This window comes from Hyla sarda, chromosome 3, assembly GCF_029499605.1.
Source record: "Hyla sarda isolate aHylSar1 chromosome 3, aHylSar1.hap1, whole genome shotgun sequence".
In the NCBI taxonomy this organism is placed as follows: domain Eukaryota; kingdom Metazoa; phylum Chordata; class Amphibia; order Anura; family Hylidae; genus Hyla; species Hyla sarda.
In genome coordinates this window covers 159782756-159808425 of record NC_079191.1, presented here as the reverse complement: position 1 = coordinate 159808425, position 25670 = coordinate 159782756, and the positions used below count along the sequence as shown (strand labels likewise).

General features: G+C 42.9%; 1 protein-coding gene across 4 annotated transcripts in view; it reads right to left on the bottom strand.

The window, feature by feature from the left end:
- The window catches only part of TMEM44 (transmembrane protein 44), an 80970-nt gene that overhangs the window by 54220 nt on the left and 1080 nt on the right, over positions 1-25670 (bottom strand). For all 4 annotated transcript variants that reach the window (XM_056565384.1, XM_056565383.1, XM_056565386.1 and 1 more), the window contains exons 2-4: positions 17060-17186; positions 14971-15067; positions 3985-4145 (exon numbers count right to left, since the gene is read on the bottom strand). In XM_056565384.1, the coding sequence (XP_056421359.1) occupies positions 3985-4145; positions 14971-15067; positions 17060-17186 (385 nt within the window). The remainder of the gene's footprint in view (positions 1-3984; positions 4146-14970; positions 15068-17059; positions 17187-25670) is intronic.

Genomic DNA, 25670 nt, shown 5'->3' with positions numbered 1-25670 from the left:
AGTGTTAATGAAAACGTATCCCCCCTCCTCGTAGGCATATCAGACAGGCTCGAGACCAAAACAATCACAGACTTCCACCCGGGTTACTGACCGATTCCGGACCAAGGAGAGCAGACCACTTTGTCGACAGGCTATGTATTCATTGTAGTTTATTTGACACATGCGACGCGTTTCTGAGGTATTATTTGGCTTGCGCCACCTCCTTCATCAGGCATATAATATATACAATACAAACAGTTTAAATACCTTCACTCTGGGCCTTCGCATGTGGCGTCTTGAAGGTATTTAAACTGTTTGTATTGTATATATTATATGCCTGATGAAGGAGGTGGCGCAAGCCAAATAATAACTCAGAAACGCGTCGCATGTGTCAAATAAACTACAATGAATACATAGCCTGTCGACAAAGTGGTCTGCTCTCCTTGGTCCGGAATCGGTCAGTCTGTGGAAGTCTGTGATTGTTTTGGTCTCGAGCCTGTCTGATATGCCTACGAGGAGGGGGGGATACGTTTTCAATAACACTTCCCCCCCACTGTGGAGTAAGTCCTTATCCATAATACATTGTGGAAGATAGTTCAACACTTCCCTGAGCGCTTGGAAAATTTCTCCTATTTTTTCTTCATGTTTTAATCTCTATGGATCTACCTGAGGTATATCTGGACATCCCTGCGATCTCCTATATGGATACCATATTAGTGGAGGAGCGATATAATATTGTACAACGTGAACGTGGCTCTGCAGGGGTTAGTGGTGGTCTTCCAAATGTAGGGACCACCACCTACACCAGGTGAGTCACATTCTATTCCCCGATTTTGATTATAATACATAACTTGGTTTTTTGAAAGTAGCGCTCCCTGGTCGTTTTCGTCTATTGGGTCTCCTTAGGACACCAGACACTCTGGTGACACCTTTCCTGGTTACATGACTTGGTAACAACATTTAAAGGCATATGAACATTATAAAGACATTCTCATATATAACATAAGGCACTTATTAACCATTTGAGATATATACAATTAGGGTGATGTGGATTTTATCAGTGCTCTTGTAGCTATCTTACTGTCGGACAAATCTGTATACAGAATCTATATACCGAAGTATAGCAAAGTAAATCAAACTGAGCCATTTTCAGTTTCAAATGCTTCTGCGTTCTGTGCTCTCCACTGAGCTTTATTTCAAATCCTTCAAGCTTATATCACCTTTGTCATTAACATAAGTTCCCACCCCCTGCTAGGGGGAAAGACATGCCATTCCTGAATGTTCGCTGGCTTCTTTTGTTCAAAGATTTCACACGATGGGAGAGGTGATACCGGAAGCAGCAGATGTGGGAGTAGGTTTGTCCTCGCGGTTTCCTTTTCATGATGGTGGGGGCAAGATGGAGGAGGGGGGCCTCCTAAATGAACATTTTACATTAAAAACATAGATATATCTATTACAAGGGTGGACTCGGGACACTGAGATAGAGTCCGCCACACAGGACAGAAAGGTAATGGAGTGAACCTGGGCCACCACAAGTTGCTAATGGCAAATAAGACAGTTTTATTTATTCGTAACCAAATCCATACAATCTACTATCTTGGTTCTGATTTTCCCTACTTCACTTACTTGTTTTTTAACATCACATAATCTCATTTATATCCTATCTTCCTCCTAAATTTCATATATATATTATATATATATATATATATATATATATATATATATATATATATATATATATATATATATATATATATATATATATATATATATATATATATATATATATATCCTAGAGGACTGAGACACCCACTGTCTTTTCACTGAATGTAAACAAAATCGACTGAAATCAAAATTGTGTTTTATTTGCCAATAGCAACTTGTGGTGGCCCAGTTGCACTCCTGTACCTTTCTGTCCTGTGTGGCGGACTCTCTCAGTGTCCCCTGAGTCCACCCTTATTGTTTATATCTCAAACGGTTAATAAGTGCCTTATGTTATATATGAGAATGTCTTTATAATGTTCATATGCCTTTAAATGTTGTTACTAGAGATGAGCGAAGTTAGAGTGATTCGATTCGTCACGAACTTCTCAGCTCGGCAGTTGCTGACTTTAGCCTGTAGAAATTAGTTCAGCTTTCAGGTGCTCCGGTGGCTGGAGACTCACTCCTAGGACTGTATCCACCTTTCCCAGCCCACCGGAGCACCTGAAAGCTGAACTAATTTCTACAGGCTAAAGTCAGCAACTGCTGAGCCGAGAAGTTCGCTTATCTCTACTGGGGAAGTTCTGCACAAAGGGCAAATAAATTACATTACAATACAATCATCTGAGCTGTACAAGGAGCCATCATGGAAAAGGGATAACGGCAGGATATCTGACTACCACTACCACTACCACTACTACTACCACCACCTACTACCCCACTACTCACTACCATTATTATTATTAGAATGTGCTACCCTAAGGATCTCCATGCATAATAGAAAAATCAAAGGCTATAATAGGACCTTAGTTATAGCAATAACTATTCAAGTTTCTGAATAGTCCATCCTTCAGCTCTGTAGACTTATTAGCTCTGTAGTCTTATTAGTCATTCTGTACATGTGCATCACAAATTTGTACAAATTTAACAAAATATATGCATTAAAGAAGCACTCCTAGATTATTTTTTTTACATTTACGTAAAAGGGGTATTCCAGGAAAAAAACTTTTTTTTTTAGATCAACTGGCTCCAGAAAGTTGAAACAGATTTGTAAATGACTTCTATTAAAAAAAATCTTAATTCTTCCAGTACTCATCAGCTACTGAAGTTGAGTTGTTCTTTTCTGTCTAACTGCTCTCTGAGGACACCTGTCTCTGGAGCTGTCCAGAGTAGGAGTGAAAGCCCATAGCAAACCTCTTATGCGCCGGACAGTTCCTGAGACAAGCAGAGATGTCAGCAGAGAGCACTGTTGTCAGACAGAAAAGAACAACTCAACTTCAGCAGCTGATAACTATTGGAAGGATTAAGATTTTTTTTATAGAAGTAATTTACAAATCTGTTTAACTTTCTGGAGCCAGTTGAGATATATATTATATATAGGTTTTTTTTTACTGGAAAACCCCTTTAAGCTGCTCTTTAGCCAATGTATATAGTTTAGCTAGTAATTGCTTTCTAGCTGTCATTTTCTGGAAATAACACGTTTCTGTGCACTCAGTGGGGTCACCATCTCAGCCAGCAGAATCTCCTGTATGATGAAACTGCATGGACTGTTCCACACAAGCTATTAGAATTAGAGCTCATTCACACTACGGAATCTGTGCCCAGAGATATTCCGGGCAGAGATTCCGTCTGGAGTGGGCGCCGGCAAAACTGAAGTGAGCTGTCTCAATAGACAGCAATGCATTTCAGGGTGGATTGGAGATTACAGTTCAGCCTCTCTGACTATATACTTTTGGAGAATGTAGAGATGAGGACTGTTGCACTGTCCTCCCAGCAGGTAGTGATGGTACTGGCTCCAGCTGTTCATCTGGAAGACCCCTTGATCTTCAGAATGGGGCTCCAAATCTCCGAGCACACGCTCCATGCATTCTCTATGGCAGTGTCGCTGTGCCCATGTATCTCCAGCACTCCCATAGAGAATGCATCTCAGGCCTATGTGCCACATAAAAACAAAAAATGTGACGTAAAAGTAAAAAAAAAAAAATTCTGTCTTAGACTCTGTTCAAACTTGTAATTCGGGTTTTTAAACTATTTTATATTATATTTGGATCAATCTAAAAATGAAACCCATAAGGCTTTAGTATATAATGTTATTGATATAATATAGTAGTTTTATAGTTTCTTCACAGGCACAGCTACATTTTGTAATTATTAAAGGGACACGCAAAATGATTTAGAACGCTTTCCTCATTTTAAAGGGATGCACAGACAATGGTTCGGCTACTGATTAACATAAATGTGTTTCCTACATTTTGAATCTTATAGTAAAAGTATAAAATTGCCTAAAATAGGAATACTCATTACCTGTAACATTGTCCCAAGTAACCTTCTACGTGAAGGGTGCGGCAGCTCATAAGGAGGAAGGTCTTTTTCTTCTAAGGAGTAACAACATCCCAAACTTATGAGTATAGAGAGTGAGAGAGCAGATAGGACAGGCTTGTATTTTCTTCTGGAGTTTTGTTGTCCTGTATAACAAAAAGACAAATATTAAAAAAGACAACTCCAGCAGTTATGCCAAGCACAGAAATACTAATTGAAGCTGCGTTCGTACATTGGAGGCACGATCCAGCTGAAACCGAGCAATTCAGAGCTGTGTTCAAAATGTTTGTAACTAAATGCAGTTTGATTGATAATGGCGAAATGGTCTGCAGCTAAGCAGCAGTTTAGCCACAACAACAATAAAGGGTTTATTCCAAGATTTTAAATTATGTATCTTTAGTATGTGATTGTTAACGGAAAATGGTCACCAGTTCACCCACACTATACCTAATATACCGGGTCCTTGACTCATATACGTACCTGCAGTCCGGCACCTGGTGCCTCTTAAGATCCTCTACTTTCTGCGAGGTACTGCACGCTGGAGGAGGGCCCACCGGCTGGATTAAAATGTTCATGGTCGCTGGTCACTTGAGCGCTCAGTAGGCACAAGCACTTATGTGACCAGTGACCAGTGGCCCTTTAAATCGCAGAGACCCGGCGCGCGCGCCCTAGGGAGCGGGGCCGCGCGCGCCGGGACAGGACCGACGGAGAGCGAGTCAGGTACGGGAGCCGGGGTGCGCATCGCGAGCGGGCGCCACCCGCATCGCGAATCGCATCCCGGCTGGAGGCGGTATCGCAGCGCACCCGGTCAGTGGATCTGACCGGGGCGCTGCAGTAGCGAGGATGTTGCGAGCGCTCCGGGGAGGAGCGGGGACCCGGAGCGCTCGGCGTAACAGTACCCCCCCCCCCCTTGGGTCTCCCCCTCTTCTTGGAGCCTGAGAACCTGAGGACCAGACTTTTGTCTAGGATGTTGTCCTCAGGTTCCCAGCATCTCTCTTCAGGACCACAGCCCTCCCAATCAACCCAAAAATTTTTTTTCCCTCTGACCGTCTTGGAGGCCAGTATCTCCTTCACGGAGAAGATGTCAGAAGAACCGGAAACAGGAGTGGGAGAAACAAGTTTGGGAGAGAAACGGTTGATGATGAGTGGTTTAAGAAGAGAGACATGAAAAGGCATTAGGAATACGAAGAGAAGGAGGAAGAAGAAGTTTGTAAGAGACAGGATTAATTTGGCACAAGATTTTGAAAGGACCAAGATAGCGTGGTCCCAGTTTGTAGCTGGGGACACGGAAGCGGACATATTTAGCGGAGAGCCATACCTTGTCTCCGGGAGAAAAAATGGGGGGAGCTCTTCTTTTCTTATCGGCAAACTTTTTCATGCGAGATGAAGCCTGTAAAAGAGAATTTTGGGTCTCTTTCCATATGGTGGAAAGATCACGAGTCACTTCATCCACAGCGGGCAAACCAGAGGGCAAGGGAGTAGGGAGGGGGGGGGGGGAAGAGGGTGACGGCCGTACACCACGAAAAATGGGGATTTAGAAGAAGATTCAGAGACTCTGAAGTTGTACGAGAATTCGGCCCATGGTAGAAGATCTGCCCAGTCATCCTGGCGGGAGGAAACAAAATGCCGTAAATAGTCACCCAGGACCTGGTTAATTCTTTCTACTTGCCCATTGGATTGAGGATGATAAGCAGAAGAGAAGTTTAATTTAATCTTGAGTTGTTTACAGAGAGCCCTCCAGAATTTGACACGAATTGGACGCCTCTATCCGAGGCGATCTGCGTGGGCAAACCGTGAAGACGAAAAATGTGTACAAAAAATTGTTTTGCCAACTGAGGCGCTGAAGGAAGACCAGGAAGAGGAATAAAATGTGCCATCTTGGAAAATCGATCAACGACCACCCAAACAACAGTGTTGCCACGGGATGGGGGTAAGTCTGTAATAAAATCCATACCAATCAGAGACCAAGGCTGTTCGGGGACAGGCAGAGGATGAAGGAGACCAGCAGGCTTCTGGCGAGGAGTCTTATCCCGGGCACAGACAGTACAGGCCCGCACAAAATCAACAACATCCGTCTCCAGAGTCGGCCACCAATAGAAGCGAGAGATGAGTTGCAAGGACTTTTTGATGCCCGCATGGCCAGCGAGGTGGGAGGAGTGACCCCATTTGAGAATCCTGAGACGTTGGCGTGGAGAAACGAAGGTCTTCCCTGGAGGAGTTTGCCTGATGGAGGCTGGAGAAGTGGAGATCAGACAGTCAGGAGGAATGATGTGTTGCGGAGAGACCTCTACTTCCGAGGCATCCGAGGAACGAGAGAGAGCATCGGCCCTAATGTTCTTGTCGGCAGGGCGAAAATGAATTTCAAAGTTAAAACGGGCAAAGAACAAAGACCACCTGGCCTGGCGAGGATTCAGCCGTTGGGCAGACTGGAGATAGGAGAGATTCTTGTGGTCGGTGTAAATGATCACTGGAAATTTTGATCCCTCCAGCAGATGCCTCCATTCCTTAAGTGCCAATTTAATGGCCAGTAGTTCTCGATCCCCGATGGAGTAGTTCCTCTCCGCCGGAGAGAAGGTCCTAGAAAAAAAACCACAAGTAACAGCATGCCCGGAAGAATTTTTTTGTAGAAGGACTGCTCCAGCTCCCACTGAGGAGGCATCAACCTCCAATAGGAAGGGTTTAGATGGGTCAGGTCTGGAGAGCACGGGAGCAAAAGAAAAGGCAGACTTGAGCCGTTTAAATGCGTCTTCCGCTTGAGGAGACCAGGACTTAGGATTGGCATTCTTCTTGGTTAAAGCCACGATAGGAGCCACAATAGTGGAAAAATTAGGAATAAATTGTCTGTAATAATTGGCGAACCCCAAAAAACGTTGGATAGCACAGAGTCCGGAGGGGCGTGGCCAATCTAAGACGGCAGAGAGTTTGTCTGGGTCCATTTGTAGTCCCTGGCCAGAGACCAAGTATCCTAGGAAAGGAAGAGATTGACATTCAAACAGACATTTCTCCATTTTGGCATAAAGTTGATTGTCTCGAAGTCTCTGAAGAACCATGCGGACATGCTGGCGGTGTTCCTCTAAGTTGGCAGAAAAAATCAGAATATCGTCCAGATACACAACAACACAGGAATATAAGAGATCACGAAAAATTTCATTAACAAAGTCTTGGAAGACGGCAGGGGCGTTGCACAGGCCAAAGGGCATGACCAGATACTCAAAGTGTCCATCTCTAGTGTTAAATGCAGTTTTCCATTCGTCCCCCTCCCTGATGCGGATGAGATTATAAGCACCTCTTAAGTCCAGTTTGGTAAAGATGTGGGCACCTTGAAGACGATCAAAGAGTTCTGAGATAAGAGGTAGGGGGTAGCGGTTCTTTACCGTGATTTTATTAAGTCCGCGGTAATCAATGCAAGGACGTAGGGAGCCATCTTTTTTGGACACAAAGAAAAATCCAGCTCCAGCAGGAGAGGAGGATTTGCGGATAAACCCCTTTTTTTAATTTTCCTGGATGTATTCAGACATAGCAAGAGTCTCTGGGGCGGACAGAGGATAAATTCTGCCCCGGGGTGGAGTAGTGCCCGGGAGGAGGTCAATAGGACAGACATAAGGCCTGTGAGGAGGTAAAGTCTCAGCTTGTTTTTTGCAAAATACGTCAGCATAGTCCATATAAGCCTTAGGGAGACCGGTTACAGGGGGAACCACAGGGTCACGGCAGGGAGTACTGGGAACCAGTTTAAGACAGTCCTTGAAACAAGAAGTACCCCAGCTCTTGATCTCTCCTGTGGACCAATCAAGGGTTGGGGAATGGCGTTGAAGCCACGGTAGTCCAAGGAGAATTTCGGAAGTGCAATTGGAGAGGACCAAAAACTAAATTTTTTCGTGATGAGGTCCGATGCACATTAGGAGGGGCTCCGTGCGGTAACGTACGGTACAGTCCAATCTTTCATTGTTAACACAATTGATGTAGAGGGATCTGGCGAGACTGGTCACCGGGATGTTGAACCTGTTGATGAGAGAGGCCAAAATAAAATTTCCTGCAGATCCGGAATCCAAGAAGGCCATAGTAGAGAAGAAGAAGGTAGAGGCAGATATCCGCACAGGCACAGTAAGGCGTGGAGAAGCAGAGTTGACATCAAGAACTGTCTCACCTTTGTGCGGAGTCAGCGTACGTCTTTCCAGGCGGGGAGGACGGATAGGACAATCCTTCAGGAAGTGTTCGGTACCGGCACAGTACAGGCAAAGATTCTCCATGCGGCGTCGTGTCCTCTCTTGAGGTGTCAAGCGAGACCGGTCAACTTGCATAGCCTCCACAGCGGGAGGCACAGGAACAGATTGCAGAGGACCAGAGGAGAGAGGAGCCGGGGAGAAAAAACGCCTCGTGCGAACAAAGTCCATATCCTGGCGGAGCTCCTGACGCCTTTCGGAAAAACGCATGTCAATGCGAGTGGCTAGATGAATGAGTTCATGCAGGTTAGCAGGAATTTCTCGTGCGGCCAGAACATCTTTAATGTTGCTGGATAGGCCTTTTTTAAAGGTCGCGCAGAGGGCCTCATTATTCCAGGATAATTCGGAAGCAAGAGTACGGAATTGGATGGCGTACTCGCCAACGGAAGAATTACCCTGGACCAGGTTCAGCAGGGCAGTCTCAGCAGAAGAGGCTCTGGCAGGTTCCTCAAAGACACTTCGAATTTCCGAGAAGAAGGAGTGTACAGAGGCAGTGACGGGGTCATTGCGGTCCCAGAGCGGTGTGGCCCATGACAGAGCTTTCCCAGACAGAAGGCTGACTACGAAAGCCACCTTAGACCTTTCAGTAGGAAACTGGTCCGACATCATCTCCAAGTGCAGGGAACATTGTGAAAGAAAGCCACGGCAAAACTTAGAGTCCCCATCAAATTTATCCGGCAAGGATAGTCGTAGGCCGGAAGCGGCCACTCGCTGCGGAGGAGGTGCAGGAGCTGGCGTAGGAGATGATTGCTGAAGCTGTGGTAGTAGCTGCTGTAGCATCACGGTCAGTTGAGACAGCTGGTGGCCTTGTTGCGCTATCTGTTGCGACTGCTGGGCGACCACCGTGGTGAGGTCGGCGACAACTGGCAGTGGAACTTCAGCGGGATCCATGGCCGGATCTACTGTCACGGCTCGGCTGGCAGGAGGTGGATCCTCTGTGCCAGAGAGGGATTGGCGTGGACCGTGCTAGTGGACCGGTTCTAAGTTACTACTGGTATTCACCAGAGCCCGCCGCAAAGCGGGATGGTCTTGCAGCGGCGGTAGTAACCAGGTTGTATCCACTAGCAACGGCTCAACCTCTCTGACTGCTGAAGATAGGCGCGGTACAAGGGAGTAGACAAGAGCAAGGTCGGACGTAGCAGAAGGTCGGGGCAGGCAGCAAGGATCGTAGTCAGGGGCAATGGCAGGAGGTCTGGAACACAGGCTAGGAACACACAAGGAAACGCTTTCACTGGCACAATGGCAACAAGATCCGGCGAGGGAGTGCAGGGGAAGTGAGGTATACATAGGGAGTGCACAGGTGAACACACTAATTAGAACAACTGCGCCAATCAGTGGCGCAGTGGCCCTTTAAATCGCAGAGACCCGGCGCGCGCGCGCCCTAGGGAGCGGGGCCGCGCGCGCCGGGACAGGACCGACGGAGAGCGAGTCAGGTACGGGAGCCGGGGTGCGCATCGCGAGCAGGCGCCACCCGCATCGCGAATCGCATCCCGGCTGGAGGCGGTATCGCAGCGCACCCGGTCAGTGGATCTGACCGGGGCGCTGCAGTAGCGAGGATGTTGCGAGCGCTCCGGGGAGGAGCGGGGACCCTAAGCGCTCGGCGTAACAACCATGAATATTCATATCCAGCTGCCGGGCCTACCTGCAGGTACGTATATTAGTCAGAGAGCCCGTATCGGTCTCCTGTTGACCCACACTATAACATGGTGTATTGGGTTTAGAGTGGGTGAAGGGGTGATCGTTTTTCTTTAACCCCTTAAAGGGGTATTCCAGGCAAAAACTTTTTTTTATATATCAACTGGCTCCGGAAAGTTAAACAGATTTGTAAATTACTTCTATTAAAAAATCTTAATCCTTTCAATAGTTATTAGCGTTTGAAGTTGAGTTGTTGTTTTCTGTCTAACTGCTTTATGATGACTCACGTCTCGGGAGCTGTCCAGCTCCTATGGGGATATTCTCCCATCATGCACAGCTCCCGTGACGTGACATCATCATTGGGCAGTTAGACAGAAAACTTCAGAAGCTAATAACTATTGGAAGGATTAAGATTTTTTAATAGAAGTAATTTACAAATCTGTTCAACTTTCCGGAGCCAGTTGATATATAAAAAAAAGTTTTTGCCTGGAATACCCCTTTAAGGACCAAGCTCATTTTCACCTTAAAGGGGTACTCCAGTGGAAAACTTTTAATTCATTTTTTTTATCAACTGGTGCCAGAAAGTTAACAGATTTGTAAATTACTTCTATTAAAAAATCTTAATCCTTCCAGTACTTATTAGCTGCTGAATACTACAGAGGAAATTCTTTTCTTTTTGGAACACAGAGCTCTCTGCTGACACCATGACCACAGTGCTCTCTGACGATATCTCTGTCCATTTTAAGAACTGTCCAGAGTAGGGGAAAATCCCCATAGCAAACATAAGCTGCCCTGGACAGTTCCAAAAATGGACAGAGATGTCAGCAGAGAGCACTATGGTCATGATATCAGCAGAGAGCACTGTGTTCCAAAAAGAAAATAATTTCCTCTGTAGTATTCAGTAGCTAGTAAGTACTGCAAGGATTAAGATTTTTTAAATAGAAGTAATTTACAAATCTGTTTAACTTTCTTGCACCAGTTGATTTAAAAAAAAAATAAATAAAAATAAAAAAAGTTTTCCACTGGAGTACCCCTTAAGGACCAGAGCATTTTTTGCACATCTGACCACTGTCACTTTAAGCATTAATAACTCTTGGATGCTTTTACTTATGAATTTGATTCACAGATAGTTTTTTTCGTAACATATTCTACTGGTAAGTTTTAGTCGATATTTGCATAATTTCTTGGTGAAAAATTCAAAAATTTCATGAAAAATTAGAAAATTTTGCATTGTTCTAACTTTGAAACTCTCTGCTTGTAAGGAAAATGGATATTCCAAATAAAATATATATTGATTCACATGTAAAATATGTCTACTTTATGTTGGCATCATAAAGTTGACATGTTTTTACTTTTGGAAGAGGGCAAAGTTCAGCAGCAATTTTCCACAAAATTTTCAAAATCTGAATTTTTCAGGGACCAGTTCACTTTTGAAGTGTATTTGAGGGGTCTTCATATTAGAAATACCCCATAAATGACCCCATTATAAAAACTGCACCCCTCAAAGTATTCAAAATGACATTCAGTAAGTGTGATAACCCTTTAGATGTTACACAGGAATAGCAGCAAAGTGAAGGAGAAATTTTTTTACACTAACATGTTATTGTAGACCCAGTTTTTGAATTTTTACACGGTGTAAAAGCCCCCCAAAATGTGTAACCCAATTTCTCTCGAGTAAGTAAATACCTCATATGTGAATGTAAAGTGCTCCGTGGGTGCAATGGAATTTTGGAGAGTGAGTTTTTCTGAAATGGTTTTTGGGGGGCATGTCACATTTAGGAAGCCCCCATGGTGCCAGAACAGCAAAAAAAATGGCATACTATTTTGGAAACTACACCCCTCAAAGAATGTAACAAGTGGTACAGTGAGCCTTAAAGGGGTATTCCAGGCCAAAACTTTTTTATATATCAACTGGCTACGGAAAGTTAAACAGATTTGTATATTACTTCTATTAAAAAATCTTAATCCTTCCAATAGTTATTAGCTTCTGAAGTTGAGTTGTTGTTTTCTGTCTAACTGCTCTCTGATGACTCACGTCCCGGGAGCTGTGCAGTTCTCCTATGGGGATATTCTCCCATCATGCACAGCTCCCGGGACGGGACATCATCATTGAGCAGTTAGGACAGAAAACTTCAGAAGCTAATAACTATTAAAAGGATTAAGATTTTTTAATCGAAGTAATTTACAAATCTGTTTAACTTTCCGGAGCCAGTTGATAGATATAAAAAAAAGGTTTTGCCTGGAATACCCCTTTAACACCCCACAGGTGTTTGACGACTTTTCGTTAAAGTTGGACGTGTAAATAAATGAATTTTTTTTGCTAAAATGCTCGATTTCCCCTAAATTTAACATTTTTTACAAGGGGTTATAGGAGAAAATGCCCCACAAAATTTGTAACCCCATCTCTTCTTAGTATGGAAATACCCCATGTGTGGACGTCAATTGCACTGCGGGCGCACTACAATGCTCAGAAGAGAAGGAGTCACATTCGGCTTTTGGAAAGCAAATTTAACTGAAATGGTTTTTAGGGGGCATGTCACATTTAGGAAGCCCCTATGGGACCAGAACAGTAAAAAAACACATGACATACTATTTTGGAAACTACACCCCTCAAGGAATGTAACAAGGGGTATAGTGAGCCTTAACACCGCACAGGTGTTTGACATATCCGCTAAAGTTGGACGTGAAAATGAAAAATTAGATTTTTTTCAATAAAATTATGGCGTTACCCTATATTTTTCATTTTCACAAGTGGTAATAAGAGAAAAGCCTCCAAAATTTGTAACCTCATTTCTTCTGAGTATGCAAATACCTCATATGTGGATGAGTGCTCTGCTGGCGAACTACAATGCTCAGAAGAGAAGGAGCGCCATTGGGCTTTTGGAGAGAGAATTTGGTTGGAATAGAAGTGGGGGCTATGTGCGTTTACAAACCCCCCGTGGTGCCAGAACAGTGGACTGCATACTGCACTACTGCTTTATTCACTCTTCATGGGAATGACGGAGATACCCGAGTACAGCAATTACTGGAAGGATATGTCTTTTGTGGCCAAAGCCATATGCACTGCTGTTGCTTGTCAGTTTTCTATCTATACAGTATAGGCAGAAAGCTGAAAAAAGAGAGTTTTACTATTCCCCACATATTTTAGCAACACTTCTAAAGTATTGCCCATTGGGTAGTAAAATCAGCAGAAAATATGCAGCAGATCCTGTACGTGTGAATGCACCCTAAGGGTAGGGGCGCACATGCCTATTTTGCTGCATATTTGATGCTGCATATTTTCTTCAGCTGATTTTGCTACCCATTGACTTCAAGTTGGCATTGGCAGCAAATACACACAAAATGCAGCATGTGTGTCCCTACCCTAAAAGAACTACTGTGGCCTTCGTCAAAACCAACAGCTTTTAGTTCATGTGGCGAGGGTGTGATGGAGGGCAGATGTTATTACCCTAGGGTCAGATGGCATTAACCCCTTGAGTTTGTGACGCCAGGGCATGGTTTAATATCTACACCCCGGTCGGTGATAGGCTGAGCCCACTGTCATGTAAGGAGCTCTGGATGGCTTCTTACATGACAGTCGGCTCAGCCTATCACTGGCCGGGGCGGGACATCGCTACGGCGGGTGATACACCCACGGCTCTGCGGCATCCCCGTCCCCAGGAAGTGGAAGGACGTCAGCACTGCCGGACCATGAGGCCTGTGCCGGACCAACGGGGCCTCGTAGGAAGGTATGTATGAGTTTAGTTTGTTTATTTTTGAGGCCCGGGCACGGGCATATATAAAAGTGTTCCACTACAGTTGTCCTTTAACCTCTACACATTGCGATTTTGTCGCGATAGTCCCGATCAGCTGAGCTGCCGGGATTCTTTTACATTTGCTTTAGACGCCGTGATCAACTTTGATCGTGGCGTCAAAAGGGTTAATGCTGGGCATCGGCCCAATCAGCCATGCTCGGCATTAGCCGTGGATCCTGGCTGCCCGTAGCAACCGGGACCCACCAAGTTTAACCCGTTCTTCGGCGGTGAGAATGGTTTAAACTGTTTAAACCCTTTAAACCCTGCGTCCCCAAGAGGTTAAAAGCATACAACAATATATGTACATTACACTAAATAACACAGGCACTTAAGATGATGCATAAGACATACGTACGGGGAGGCCCAGAGGACACAGACATGGAGTCTGCCTGACAGGGCAGTAAGGGCACAGGGGTGCAACTCCTGTACTGGGCCACCACATTCACATAATAGTGCTTTAAAAATTAGAAAAAGAAAACTGCTCTTTGATTGGTTGCTATGGACAACAAAGAAAGTTTTCATTCAAACATCTTTCATAAATCATGTCCATCTATGTGCATGTGATTTCAGTTGATCCAGTTTTCTGGTGAAATTTCATTAATGACAGGGTCATACACAAGGTATTTCACCGCGTATTTCGCAATGTGGAAAATCTACTGTGCAACAGGAAAAACACTGCGTATTCTTCTGATTTCTAACACATAAGGCTACCTGGTGGCAGCATGGTGTGCACAGTGAGGTTTGGAGGCGGGGCCATGCAGCGATATAACTGACGCACGACCCTACCAACCAACCTCACTGAACACACAGGGCTGCCGCCAGCTTGCCTTGTGTGTCAGCTAACAGAAGAATATGCACCATATTTCCCGCTGTACAGTGGATTTTGTGCGGCGTGAAATACTTTACATATACATTGCGTGTGGCCCTACTCTAAAAAGATTGTTCAGGCTCAATGTTACATTTAGTACAAAATGAAAAGATAATCAAAGATAATGGCTCAATATACTAGGCAACCGTCCCTACATAAAGCCCTTGCAAAGTGCTTGCTGACTTATTTTGAGGCAAAAGAAAAAAAAAAAAAAATGCTATTTTTATTATTATTATTATTATTATTATTTTTTTTTTTACACCATCAAAAAAAACATACTACATTTATTGTGCTGGCTTTGCTACAATAGCGAGATGAATGCAGTTTCCAAATATATATAAGCCTGCAGAAAATTGTCCAGCCTGCACGTAATTCTGTACTCAGAATTGGATAAAGCCTTGGAAAATTCTTTTGTATCTCCCTTCCCAACACGTGATGACTGGATATTACTTACTCTGTAGCCTTATTCTGTATCTGGAGTTACATGCTGGGAATAAAGTCAACACAAAATGTACAACATCAGACAATGCCATATATGCCCCAGTGATGATCTGTTATAAAAAGGGAGAAAACATAAAATAACTTACAGAAAAAACAAACAGAAATAAGCGATACACGGCAGTGCTTTGGCAAAAAGTGATAAACAGGGTTGTCTCAGTTATACATGTCTGAACCAGGCATTTGGCTTCACACACTGTATAAACACAGTTTTTGTGTACTCAACTAGTTGCTCTGAAAAGGATGCTAGTCATAAGGTATTCTTATTTCATGTATCATCAGCTGATGTTATATTATAAATGTGTTTGGTTATCTTGTCTGAAATATATCCACGCCCTCTGTACACACAAGACGACACAAGAAAATCATCACTCCCAATTGGATCCTGACATACACCTATACAATCTATCACAACACATTTCCACCAGATAGGAAATTCATGTGTGGTGTCCAAGCACAAGTGGCTGTCCCGTGGTTTTGTACTGTCTCAGGCAGCCTGATAGCACTAGGTAAAGTAAAGTCACTACAGTGTCTATGAAAGTCCAAAAAGGCTTCAGTGCGTTTCGGAAACTAAATGTCGGGAATTCCCGATTAAGCAAACCGACATATAGTTTCTGAAACAGGTTGAAGCCTTTTTGGACTTTCATAGACACTGTAGTGACGTCACTAGCGCTAGCAACACCTGCAATCCGGAAGTCGGCAGCAGTTCGGTAGAGACGCCACCGGCTTGGGCGAATTCCCACTGCACACTCGCAACTAGGTTCAACAGAGGACTTCTGGATCACCTACAAACAGCAATCTCGCTCAGCACAAGTAAGGAACCGGGCAGCATCTTAAAACATTATAACACTACTGCAGATGTTCCGTTCATCTATGTCTACTACTCTCTAAATGCAGGTCCGCTCTTCAAATACAGACCACTTATTGAGACTATAATTTACCGCGGCACTGTGTCGTGCATCACCGCTACCTTCAATAGTACTCCCTGCCTGCCTGCTTCTAATTCTGCACCCTTATTCCTCTCCAAATCATTCAGCAGTGAAAAACCCCATAGTATGTAATTACATTTCTGCTCCTCAGTTCACACTGAGGAATTTCCGCTAGTGGAATTCTGTCACTGAATTCCGTTCCGCATGAAGAATGAACATGTTCTTTCTTCATGCGGAATTCGCGTCCTAACCCCATAGAACTCAAAGCAAAAAAAATGTTTCAGTCCGCCACACTTCTGAATTCACGCGGAAATTGCGTGGATTTTGCGTGGAATTCCTGCAAAATTTTTTTGTAATAATGCCTCCTATGCCACGCTGAATTCCGCACTGATTTCTCTGCGGAATGCCGCACGGAATTCCATGCAAATTCCGCGCAGAAAAAAAACGGTCATTTCTGAGCAGATTTTTTCAGCGAGAATTACTCGCACGTATTAATCAGTGTGAACATACCCTAAAACACCTTCAGCCAACCAGCTCATGGACACACCATTATTCCAGACATACACTTAGGCCGGGTTCACACTACTGTATTTCTGTTTTGAAATTCCGCTCAAAAACTCCGGTACAGCAGAGTCCCACTGCTGGCAATGGGATTCCACTGCATAGTACACACGGAAGTTTTCGATGGGGACTTTCCGCCCGGAAAATTCCCTCAAAAATTTCTGCCAGAATATAGAATTTGTTCAATGTTCTTGCAGATTTCCGCTCTGCAGACATTGCTGTCTATGGAGACGGCAATGTCCACGCGGTCCTAGTGCCGACTGATTCAGTCAGTGCTGCCTGCACTTTGAATCAGTGTGAACCCGGTCTTAGTTTTTCTTCTTAATCAGTGGATGTTTAGGCAATGTGCTCAGGAAAATACAGTACATCTGATGGTATGTTATTAGCTTAGTTAACTTAAGTTTGTTTATAATTGTAAGTTAGATAACAATTAGACCACTTTTTGTAGAATTCTAGGTAATTCTATGGGGTTCACTTACTTCTCATGCAACTGTGTAAAACAACCAGACATGTTTCTTGTTACGCACAGTACAGCAAATGATTTGTTTTACATACCTGGATGGTAAGCTGTCTTGATAATAAGGCTCCAATAGTGTTACACACAGAACCAAAAAAAGCATATATGCTCCAGAACACCGATTCTTCATAGCTCGACTTACGTTTGCACCTTAAGAAGAAATGCCTAAAACATATGACATGGGGAAAAAAATCATTATACTACTGAATTTGAAAAAGGTACTTATTGGGAAATGTGTTAATCTTTTGGGGGAAACCATCAGAAAATATTCTTATTATACTAAATGCAATAATAAAAATAAAAAAAAGTAGCTTACACAATAGTATGGAGGATAAAGTCACATCTGGCATAAGTTCCCGTCATTGAAATACAGTTCCAATAATCTGAAAAAGGTTATTTCTATGACACATGGATTTTAGCAAACCCTATTGAGATGAATGTGAAAGCTGCAGAAATGTCTTTAACATTTTGAAGAAATATGCAACAGAGACTCAGGTGTGAATAGAGCCCAAGTCTATTATTACTATTGTTATAATATCATACTAACTATGTAACCTTCTACTAAATCGCTGCCGCTTATTTCATATGGAGTTTTTTTTTTTTTGTCAGATTACCCAAGATTTCAGTAGGAAAAGAACACTGTGGTTTGCTTGGCCAGACCTGTATGTAAGGAGTATTTTCCTATAGAATCATTGGCAGGAATTGATCAATTGTTTTGGAGAAAAAAATGTCACAACTTTATTAGCTTACTTGAAATGTTACACCAAAAAATGCAACTTTTCTATGCTACTTTTTGGATTAATACATTTCTGACGGCAGGGGCCACACAGGCTCTGTACAAAGGGCTCTGCTGAGTACATGAGACCTATGAAGGGATGTGAGGACCACCCTTGTCCATATACTCAACATATGCTCACAGGGGTGTTCATCTGCTGTGGATTGCTTAATGCACATAACTAGTCCTATTATGGATAACTGAATGGTTTAGAATTGTCATTGAGTACATCAGATCACTTAGGTTTTTGCAGAAAAAAAGATGCCACAGTGGACAAAACGGGAAAACAATAAAGCAACCCTAAAGCCTATTAGAGCTATAAACTACAGTTTGTATTAAAGGGGTTTTCCACCATAAGGTGATTTTAGTATGTGATTTTAGTATGTTCCCTTTACTCTAATATTGATACAGAATTGGGTTTGAATGCCATTCGGGATACATTTGGGAATGACTCTTCCCTATCCATAAATCAATCTTTATTTTTATTAAAATCTATTAGATTTATTTTAGAACATAACATCTTTTGTTTTGATAACAATTTGTACAGACAGACCCGGGGCTGTGCCATGGGGACTCGATTCGCCCCAAGTTATGCAAATCTTTTCATGGGGCGTTTTGAGTCCCTTGTCATGGCACAGTCCCGGGATTTCACTAATTTAGCTTACTTTTTTCGTAGGTATATTGATGACCTTTTCTTTATTTGGGGAGGCACTTTTTCTGAGGCTGAAAATTTCGTCTATGAGTTGAATCAGAATTCTTGGGGTCTACAATTTACAATGCACTATTCTACTAACACCATCCAATTTTTAGATTTAGAACTTACGAGGTTAGAAACAGGTCAAATCTCCACTAAAACATTTTTTTAAAAAGTGGATATTAATAGTTTTCTTAATTTCGACAGTGCACATTATCCGGTATGGCTGAGGGGTGTCCCCTATGGACAGTACCTGCGCATTCGAAAAAAATTGTACCTCTGATGAGGATTTCGATGCGCAGGCTGCTGTCCTTAGGGGACGTTTCGCAGAAAAGGGGTACCCAAAAAAACTCCTTATTAATTCCTACAATAAAGTGAAAAATAAAAAACAATCAGATTTAGTTATTCCGAAAGTAAACATTCCAAATGGCTCTACCAATAATAGAAATAACCATTCTTATGTACAAACCTCTGAATTTAAAATAAATTTTGTGACTGATGATAATAAGGAAGCTTCACAAATAAAACAAATATTACACAAACATTGGCCAATCATCCTTCAAGATCCAGTCCTTAAGGAGTTAATCCCTTCTACTCCCAGAGTTACCTTTAGACGGGCGAACACTCAGCAAAATATAGTAGCTCCAGGTAAATATAAGACCAAATCACGTCCCGCAACATCTAGAGATGGTTTTTGTACCCCTTGTGGGATTTCACGCTGTCTTTGTTGCAGTCTAATCAAAGAACGAACCACATCATTTTTTTCCTCCCAAACCCGGTTATCATATAATATTAAGGATAAGGTTACATGCAATACTTCTTTTGCCATATACTTACTAACATGCAGTTGTAATCTTCAATACGTAGGTCGCACTGTACAAACAGTGCGGGCACGTATGAATAAACACCGATGGAACATCAAACATAAATATCTGCTACATAGCGTGTCAAAACATTTTACCCTTAAACATGATAATTTGGAGTCTCTAAAACTAACAATTCTTGAAACAATTCCATCTGATCATTTAAACAGGTACCAACGTCTTATTAATCGTGAATCCTACTGGATTCACAAGCTCTTAACATTGACCCCTAATGGGCTTAATGAGACCATAGAGAATGTTAAATAATACCCATCCTTTGGTAAAGATGGCTTCTCTGCGGTCTCATATTCCCATGTGGTCACCTCCACAACTGTATACCAACGATCCATTTCCCCTCCCCCTCCCCCCCCCTCTCTTTTTTTCACCGGAGCACTTCAACTAAGTGCTAAATATTAGTAAGTAGTAGTACACATTGAGCGTTTTTTATTTCAATAATTAGAGATCCTGTAACGCCAGTTCGGACTACTGGGGTAGTTCTGATTGTTTTTAGTATAAGATTGCTGTTATGCATTATTTTGTTCCATGTGATATATTTTTATAGATATATATTTATGTAAAAAAGTTTTATTTTATTTTGATCCTCTATCAATCATTATTATTATTATTATTATTATTAGTAATATTATCCCTGTTTTAATTTTATTTATGTTCCTATATGTATACATATGGGTGTATTCATGTGCGTGTACGTCTATACGCGCATGTGTCCATATACATGTGTGTGTATATATATGTATGTATATGTGTATGTATATATATGTATATATGTCTGTTATTTGTCATATCCTGACCATATACAGTAAGGGCGGCGTTGGCATACGTGTGGGTGTATGTGCATATGTATATATATGAATATATTTTATATATTTTTTATGTCCCATGCATTATGTATGCCTTGTCCTTCCCCTATTTCCTATTATCCCCCTCTTTATTATAATTTTTTGTTTTATTAATTTTTTGTTTTATTAATTGTTTATTCATTATTATATTTTCTTGATGCATTTTATGAGCACATATGCTTACTTTAAGTATTTAAATGTATTTTATGAGTATATATTTTTTTGTGAAAATCTACTTTGTCAGGTAGGGGTTAATACCTGCGTGTATATAAATCCCTCCCTGAGAAGTGTTTGTTATGCCTGATGAAACCGCGCAAGCGCGGTGAAACGCGTCGCATTGGATTAAATCTGTTCGCTACACACCTGGCTCTATTGTCCTCTCCTTGGTCAGCGCCGATATTCCCATCTCTTCCGAAGTTCGCCTTACATCTCTTAGTATGTATCTGGCAGACAGTAATGGACATGCTTAGGAAGGATCTGCGCTTGTCTTGGGGCTAAATGGCTATGTTGTGAGATTACCATAATACTGTGGCTAACTTTTTGTGAACTTGTATTTTCTGTTTGACTTTTCTTTTTTTTACTACAAATCCCACAATTCCATTTTCCTCCCTCCCACACATCAGTCACTCCACCCATTGAAACAAAAAGACCTGTGGTTTTCAATCAGGGTGCCTACAGCTGTTGCATTAGCTGCAGATTGATCCCTCCACCCATTGAAGCAGACAGGCTCCCTGTCATCAGCTGACTAGTGAGTCCGGTCTCGGCCGCATTGCAAGCTGGGAAAAATCTGAGACAACAGTAATTTTGTATGCTGGTAAAAATAAATATTGGGGTGACAATCACAGAAGAATTGTGAGAAAACCGTCACACACAGGTACAGACACTATATTATGAACTACACTAACTTTGTAGCATAGTCAAATAAAAATAAAAATCCTGGAATACCCCTTTAATGCAAATCTAGTAAAGTCTGGTGGTGATTGGCATTAACAGGACCCTTGATCTCCCAAAAATGTGAAAGTCCCATTAGTGGATCCTAAACAAAAGAAAGGGATTTTCCGAGATTTATGAATCAATGGATAATGGGAGCCATGTAGCAGTTACCGAACACCACAACTATACAATGAATGGTGCAGGTCCCACTAAGTGCAGCTACCTGGGAATGGTTGTAGATAAGTCCTGGCAACTTTCCCTCCCAGCGGTGTCCTTATCCTTATGGTCACATCCTATCACTTCCTCCCAGCGCTTAGTCACACAGCCACAGAAAGTAGAGAGAAAATCAGTGGCATCTAGGTGGCTAGACCACAGGTGGCAGCCATTCTGTCATCTGATAGGCCCACATCTGACATGATCATGGGGTGCCAGGTGGTTTAAAAAGGCAGCTGGAAGCCTAATGGAAACCCCTAGTCCTGCCATCATAGTACTGATAGTACAGCCTGCCAAAGGCAGGCTGTATTAGTAAAGAAGTTAAAATGCAATACAGTGGTGCTGCAGAGTATTGTACAACTAATCAAGCAACTGCTGTTCATGTCCCCTAGGTTGACTTGATAAGGTTTTTGAAGAGTGCAAAGAGAACAAAGAGAACCTCTTGCTTCTGAGGACTTGTTCTACATTAATTACAATGAATGCTATGTAATGCTTTATTTCCCCTGTGGTGGTGCTGCAAGAAATTAGACACTGAGGGTCTATTCACACGGCAGAATTTCTGCTTGAGGAATTCCGCCACAAATTAACCTCTTTAGGACATAGGACGTTCTCTAACGTCCCCGCTACCTGGGCTGTAATGCCCATGGACGTTAGAGAACGTCCTGTTGTATTTCCGGTCTCTGCCGCGCGCCGGGCAGAGTTCGGAACGGCATACCTGCTGATATCTTTCACCAGGCATGCCGTGCAAATGCCGAGGGGGGTCCCGGGACCCCCGCATGTCGTCAATCGCAGAAAATCGTATGTCAATTCAGACATGCGATTTTCTCCTATTCCGGGCTGATCGGGTCTCTGGTGACCCGATCACCCGGAAAATAGGGATGCTCGGACCTGTGAGTGACAGGCCCCAGCATCCTGCAGGGTAGGAGTGAGGTCGCAATGCTGCAATCTCCTCCCATCCCCTGCCATTGGTCAGAACTGATTCTGACCAATGGCAGAGCAGGACGGTGGGTTCCCATGGAAACCCCCCATTCTGCCCACCCCTGGATGTCAGGCAGAACGGGGGGAGAACATGGAGGCCAGTACCTGGAGGAGAAGACTCGTGGGGCCGGCAATCATCACAGATATTCACCGTAGATCCCGGTTCAGGTAGGGAATCGACGGTGGGTGGGGGGGAGAAATGAAACTGAAAGTAAAGTGATTTTTACTGTGGCAACCACTAGGAAGGCCGGACTGCAACTCCCAGCATGCCCAGACAGCCAAAGGCTGTCTGGGCATGCTGGGAGTTGTAGTTTTGCAACATCTGGAGGGTCACAGTTTGGGGACCACTGTTACAGTGGTGCCCAAACTGTAGCCCTCCAGATGTTCATACAAGAAAAAAGAAAGATAGCCAGCACAACAGCCTAATACACGGGTGCACACTGCCATGGCATATACAGAGTATACAAAAAAAGAGGATTGCAGCCGCACACATTGGTCAAAAAATTGAGGCTCTTAGCGCACTTTTTGATAAAAACGTGTCCCCCATCCACCACGGGGAGGTGGCCTCATTTAGGATGGGACCCTAGCACAAATTCTGAGCCTAACGCTCAACTATCCACTTACCTCTGCTGGGGGAAATGGCACCCTCTTTAGCTGTGCACCCCTCCCCCTTTTTCACAGGTGGAGTTTTAAATGGATCCAGCATGTCACCCAGTCAGAGGCTATATGCCCAGCAGAGGTGAGTGGATAGTTGAGCGTTAGGCTCAGAATTTGTGCTAGGGTCCCATCCTAAATGAGGCCACCTCTCCGTGGTGGATGGGGGACACGTTTTGATCAAAAAGCCTAAATTTTTTGACCAATGTGTGCTGCTGCAATCCTCTTTTTTGTATGCCCTCCAGATGTTGCCAAACTACAACTCTCAGCATGCCTAGACTGCCCAGGCATGCTGGGAGTTGTAGTTCTGTAACATCTGTCCCTTCAGATTTGGCAATTTTCATGACAAATTGCTGCTCTACTTTGAAGCCCTCAAATTTTTTCAAAAAGTACAAATATGTCCATTTTATGATGCCAACATAAAGTGGACATTATTTATTTGGAATATCCATTTTCCTAACAAGCGGAGAGCTTCAAAGTTAGAAAAATGCTAAATTTTCTAAATTTTCATGAAATTTGGGAATTTTTCACAAAAAAAGGATGCAAGTAACGCCGAAAATTTACCACCAAAATAAAGTAGAATATGTCACGAAAAAACAGTCTCAGAATCAGAATATTCGGTAAAAGCATCTTAGAGTTATTAATGCTTAAAGTGACGGTGGTCAGATGTGCAAAAAACGCCCTGGACCTAAGGTGTAAAATGGCCTGGTCCTTAAGTGGTTAAAGCCCGTAGACTTCTATTAACACTTCTGAATTTCCGCAAGCGGAAATTCAGAAGTGTCCACTTACCCATCAACGGAGGCAGCGGGCGGCGATGTCGTGCGGCTGGCTACCTTGATCCTACGGAAGCCGGTGAGTTGCCTAGCGACATCTGGAGGGCTACAGTTTGAGACACTAAACTGTAGCCCTTTAGATGTTGCAAAACTACAACTCCCATTTTTCTCCTTTTACCCCTTATGAAAAGGAAAAGTTGGGGGCTAGTGTAAAAAAAAATATATATATATTTCGCAAACATGCTGGTGTTGCCACATACTTTTTATTTATGCGGGCGTAAAATGCTCTGCGGGCGCACAACAAGGCTCAGGAGTGAGAGTGCACTACGTACATTTTAGGCCTAAATTGGTGATTTGCACAGGGGTGGCGGATTTTACAGCGGTTCTGACATAAACGCAAAAAAATAAATACCCACACGTGACCCCATTTTAGAAACTACGCCCCTCGCGAAACGTAACAAGGGGTATAGTGAGCCTTAACACCCCACAGGTGTTTAATAAAAAATTTTCAAAGTTGGATGGAAAAAAAACGTCATTTTTCATTTTCACAATGGAAAATAGGAAAAAAGCCCCCCAAAATTTGTAACCCCATTTCTAAGTAAGAACATACCCCATATGTGGATGTAAAGTGCTCTGCAGGTGCACTACAATGCTCAGAAGAGAAGGAGTGCCATTATGCTTTTGAAGAGAAAATTTGTCCGGAATTGAAGGCCACGTATGTTTACAAAGCCCCCATAGTGCCAGAACAATGGACCCCCCCCCCCCACATGTGACCCCATTTTGGAAACTACAGCCCTCATGTAATGTAATAAGGGGTATAGTGAGCATTTACGCCCCACGTGTCTGACAGATTTTTGGAACAGTGGTCCGTGAAAATGAAAAATGTAATTTTTCATTTGCACAGCCCACTGTTCCAAAGATCTGTTAAATGCCAGTGAGGTGTAAATACTCACTGCACCCCTTATTAAGTTCTGTGAGGGGTGTAGTTTCCAAAATGGGGTCACATGTGGGGGGGTCCACTGTTCTGGCAGCACGGGGGGCTTTGTAAATGCACATGGCCCCTGACTTCCATTTCAAACAAATTTTCTTTCCAAAAGCTCAATGGCGCTCCCCCTCTTCTGAGCATTGTAGTGCACCAGCAGAGAACTTGACGTCCACACATGAAGTATTTCCATACTCAGAAGAAATGGGGTTACACATTTTGGGGGGGTCATTTTCTCCTATTACCCCTTGTAAAAATGTAAAATTTGGGGAAAAACCAGCGTTTTAGTGAAAAAAAATTTTTTTTCTACATTTACACATCCGACTTTAACAAAAAGTCATCAAACATCTGTGAGGTGTTAAGGCTCACTGTACCCCTTGTTACGTTCCTTGAGGCTTGTAGTTTCCAAAATAGTATGCCATGTGTTTTTTTTGCTGTTCTGGCAGCATAGGGGCTTCATAAATGCGACATGCCCCCCAAAAACCATTTCAGAAAATTCGCTTTCCAAAAGCCAAATGTGACTCCTTTTCTGAGCATTGTAGTGCGCCAGCAGAGCACTTGGCGTCCACATATGGGGTATTTCCATACTCAGAAGAGATGGGGTTAAAAATTTTGGGGGGCATTTTCTCCTATCACCCCTTGTAAAAATTTAAAAATTTTAAATTTAAATTTAAAAATGTTAAAAATTAAAAATACTGGGTCTACAAGAACATGCCAGTGTAAAAAATGAAGAATTTTCTCCTTCAATTTGCTGCTATTCCTGTGAAACACCTAAAGGGTTAACAAACCTTTTGAATGTCAATTTGAATACCTTGAGGGGTGCAGTTTTTATAATAGGGTCATTTATGGGGTATTTCTAATATGAAGGCCCTTCAAATCTGAACTGGTCCCTGAAAAATGTCGATTTTGAAAATTTTGTGAAAA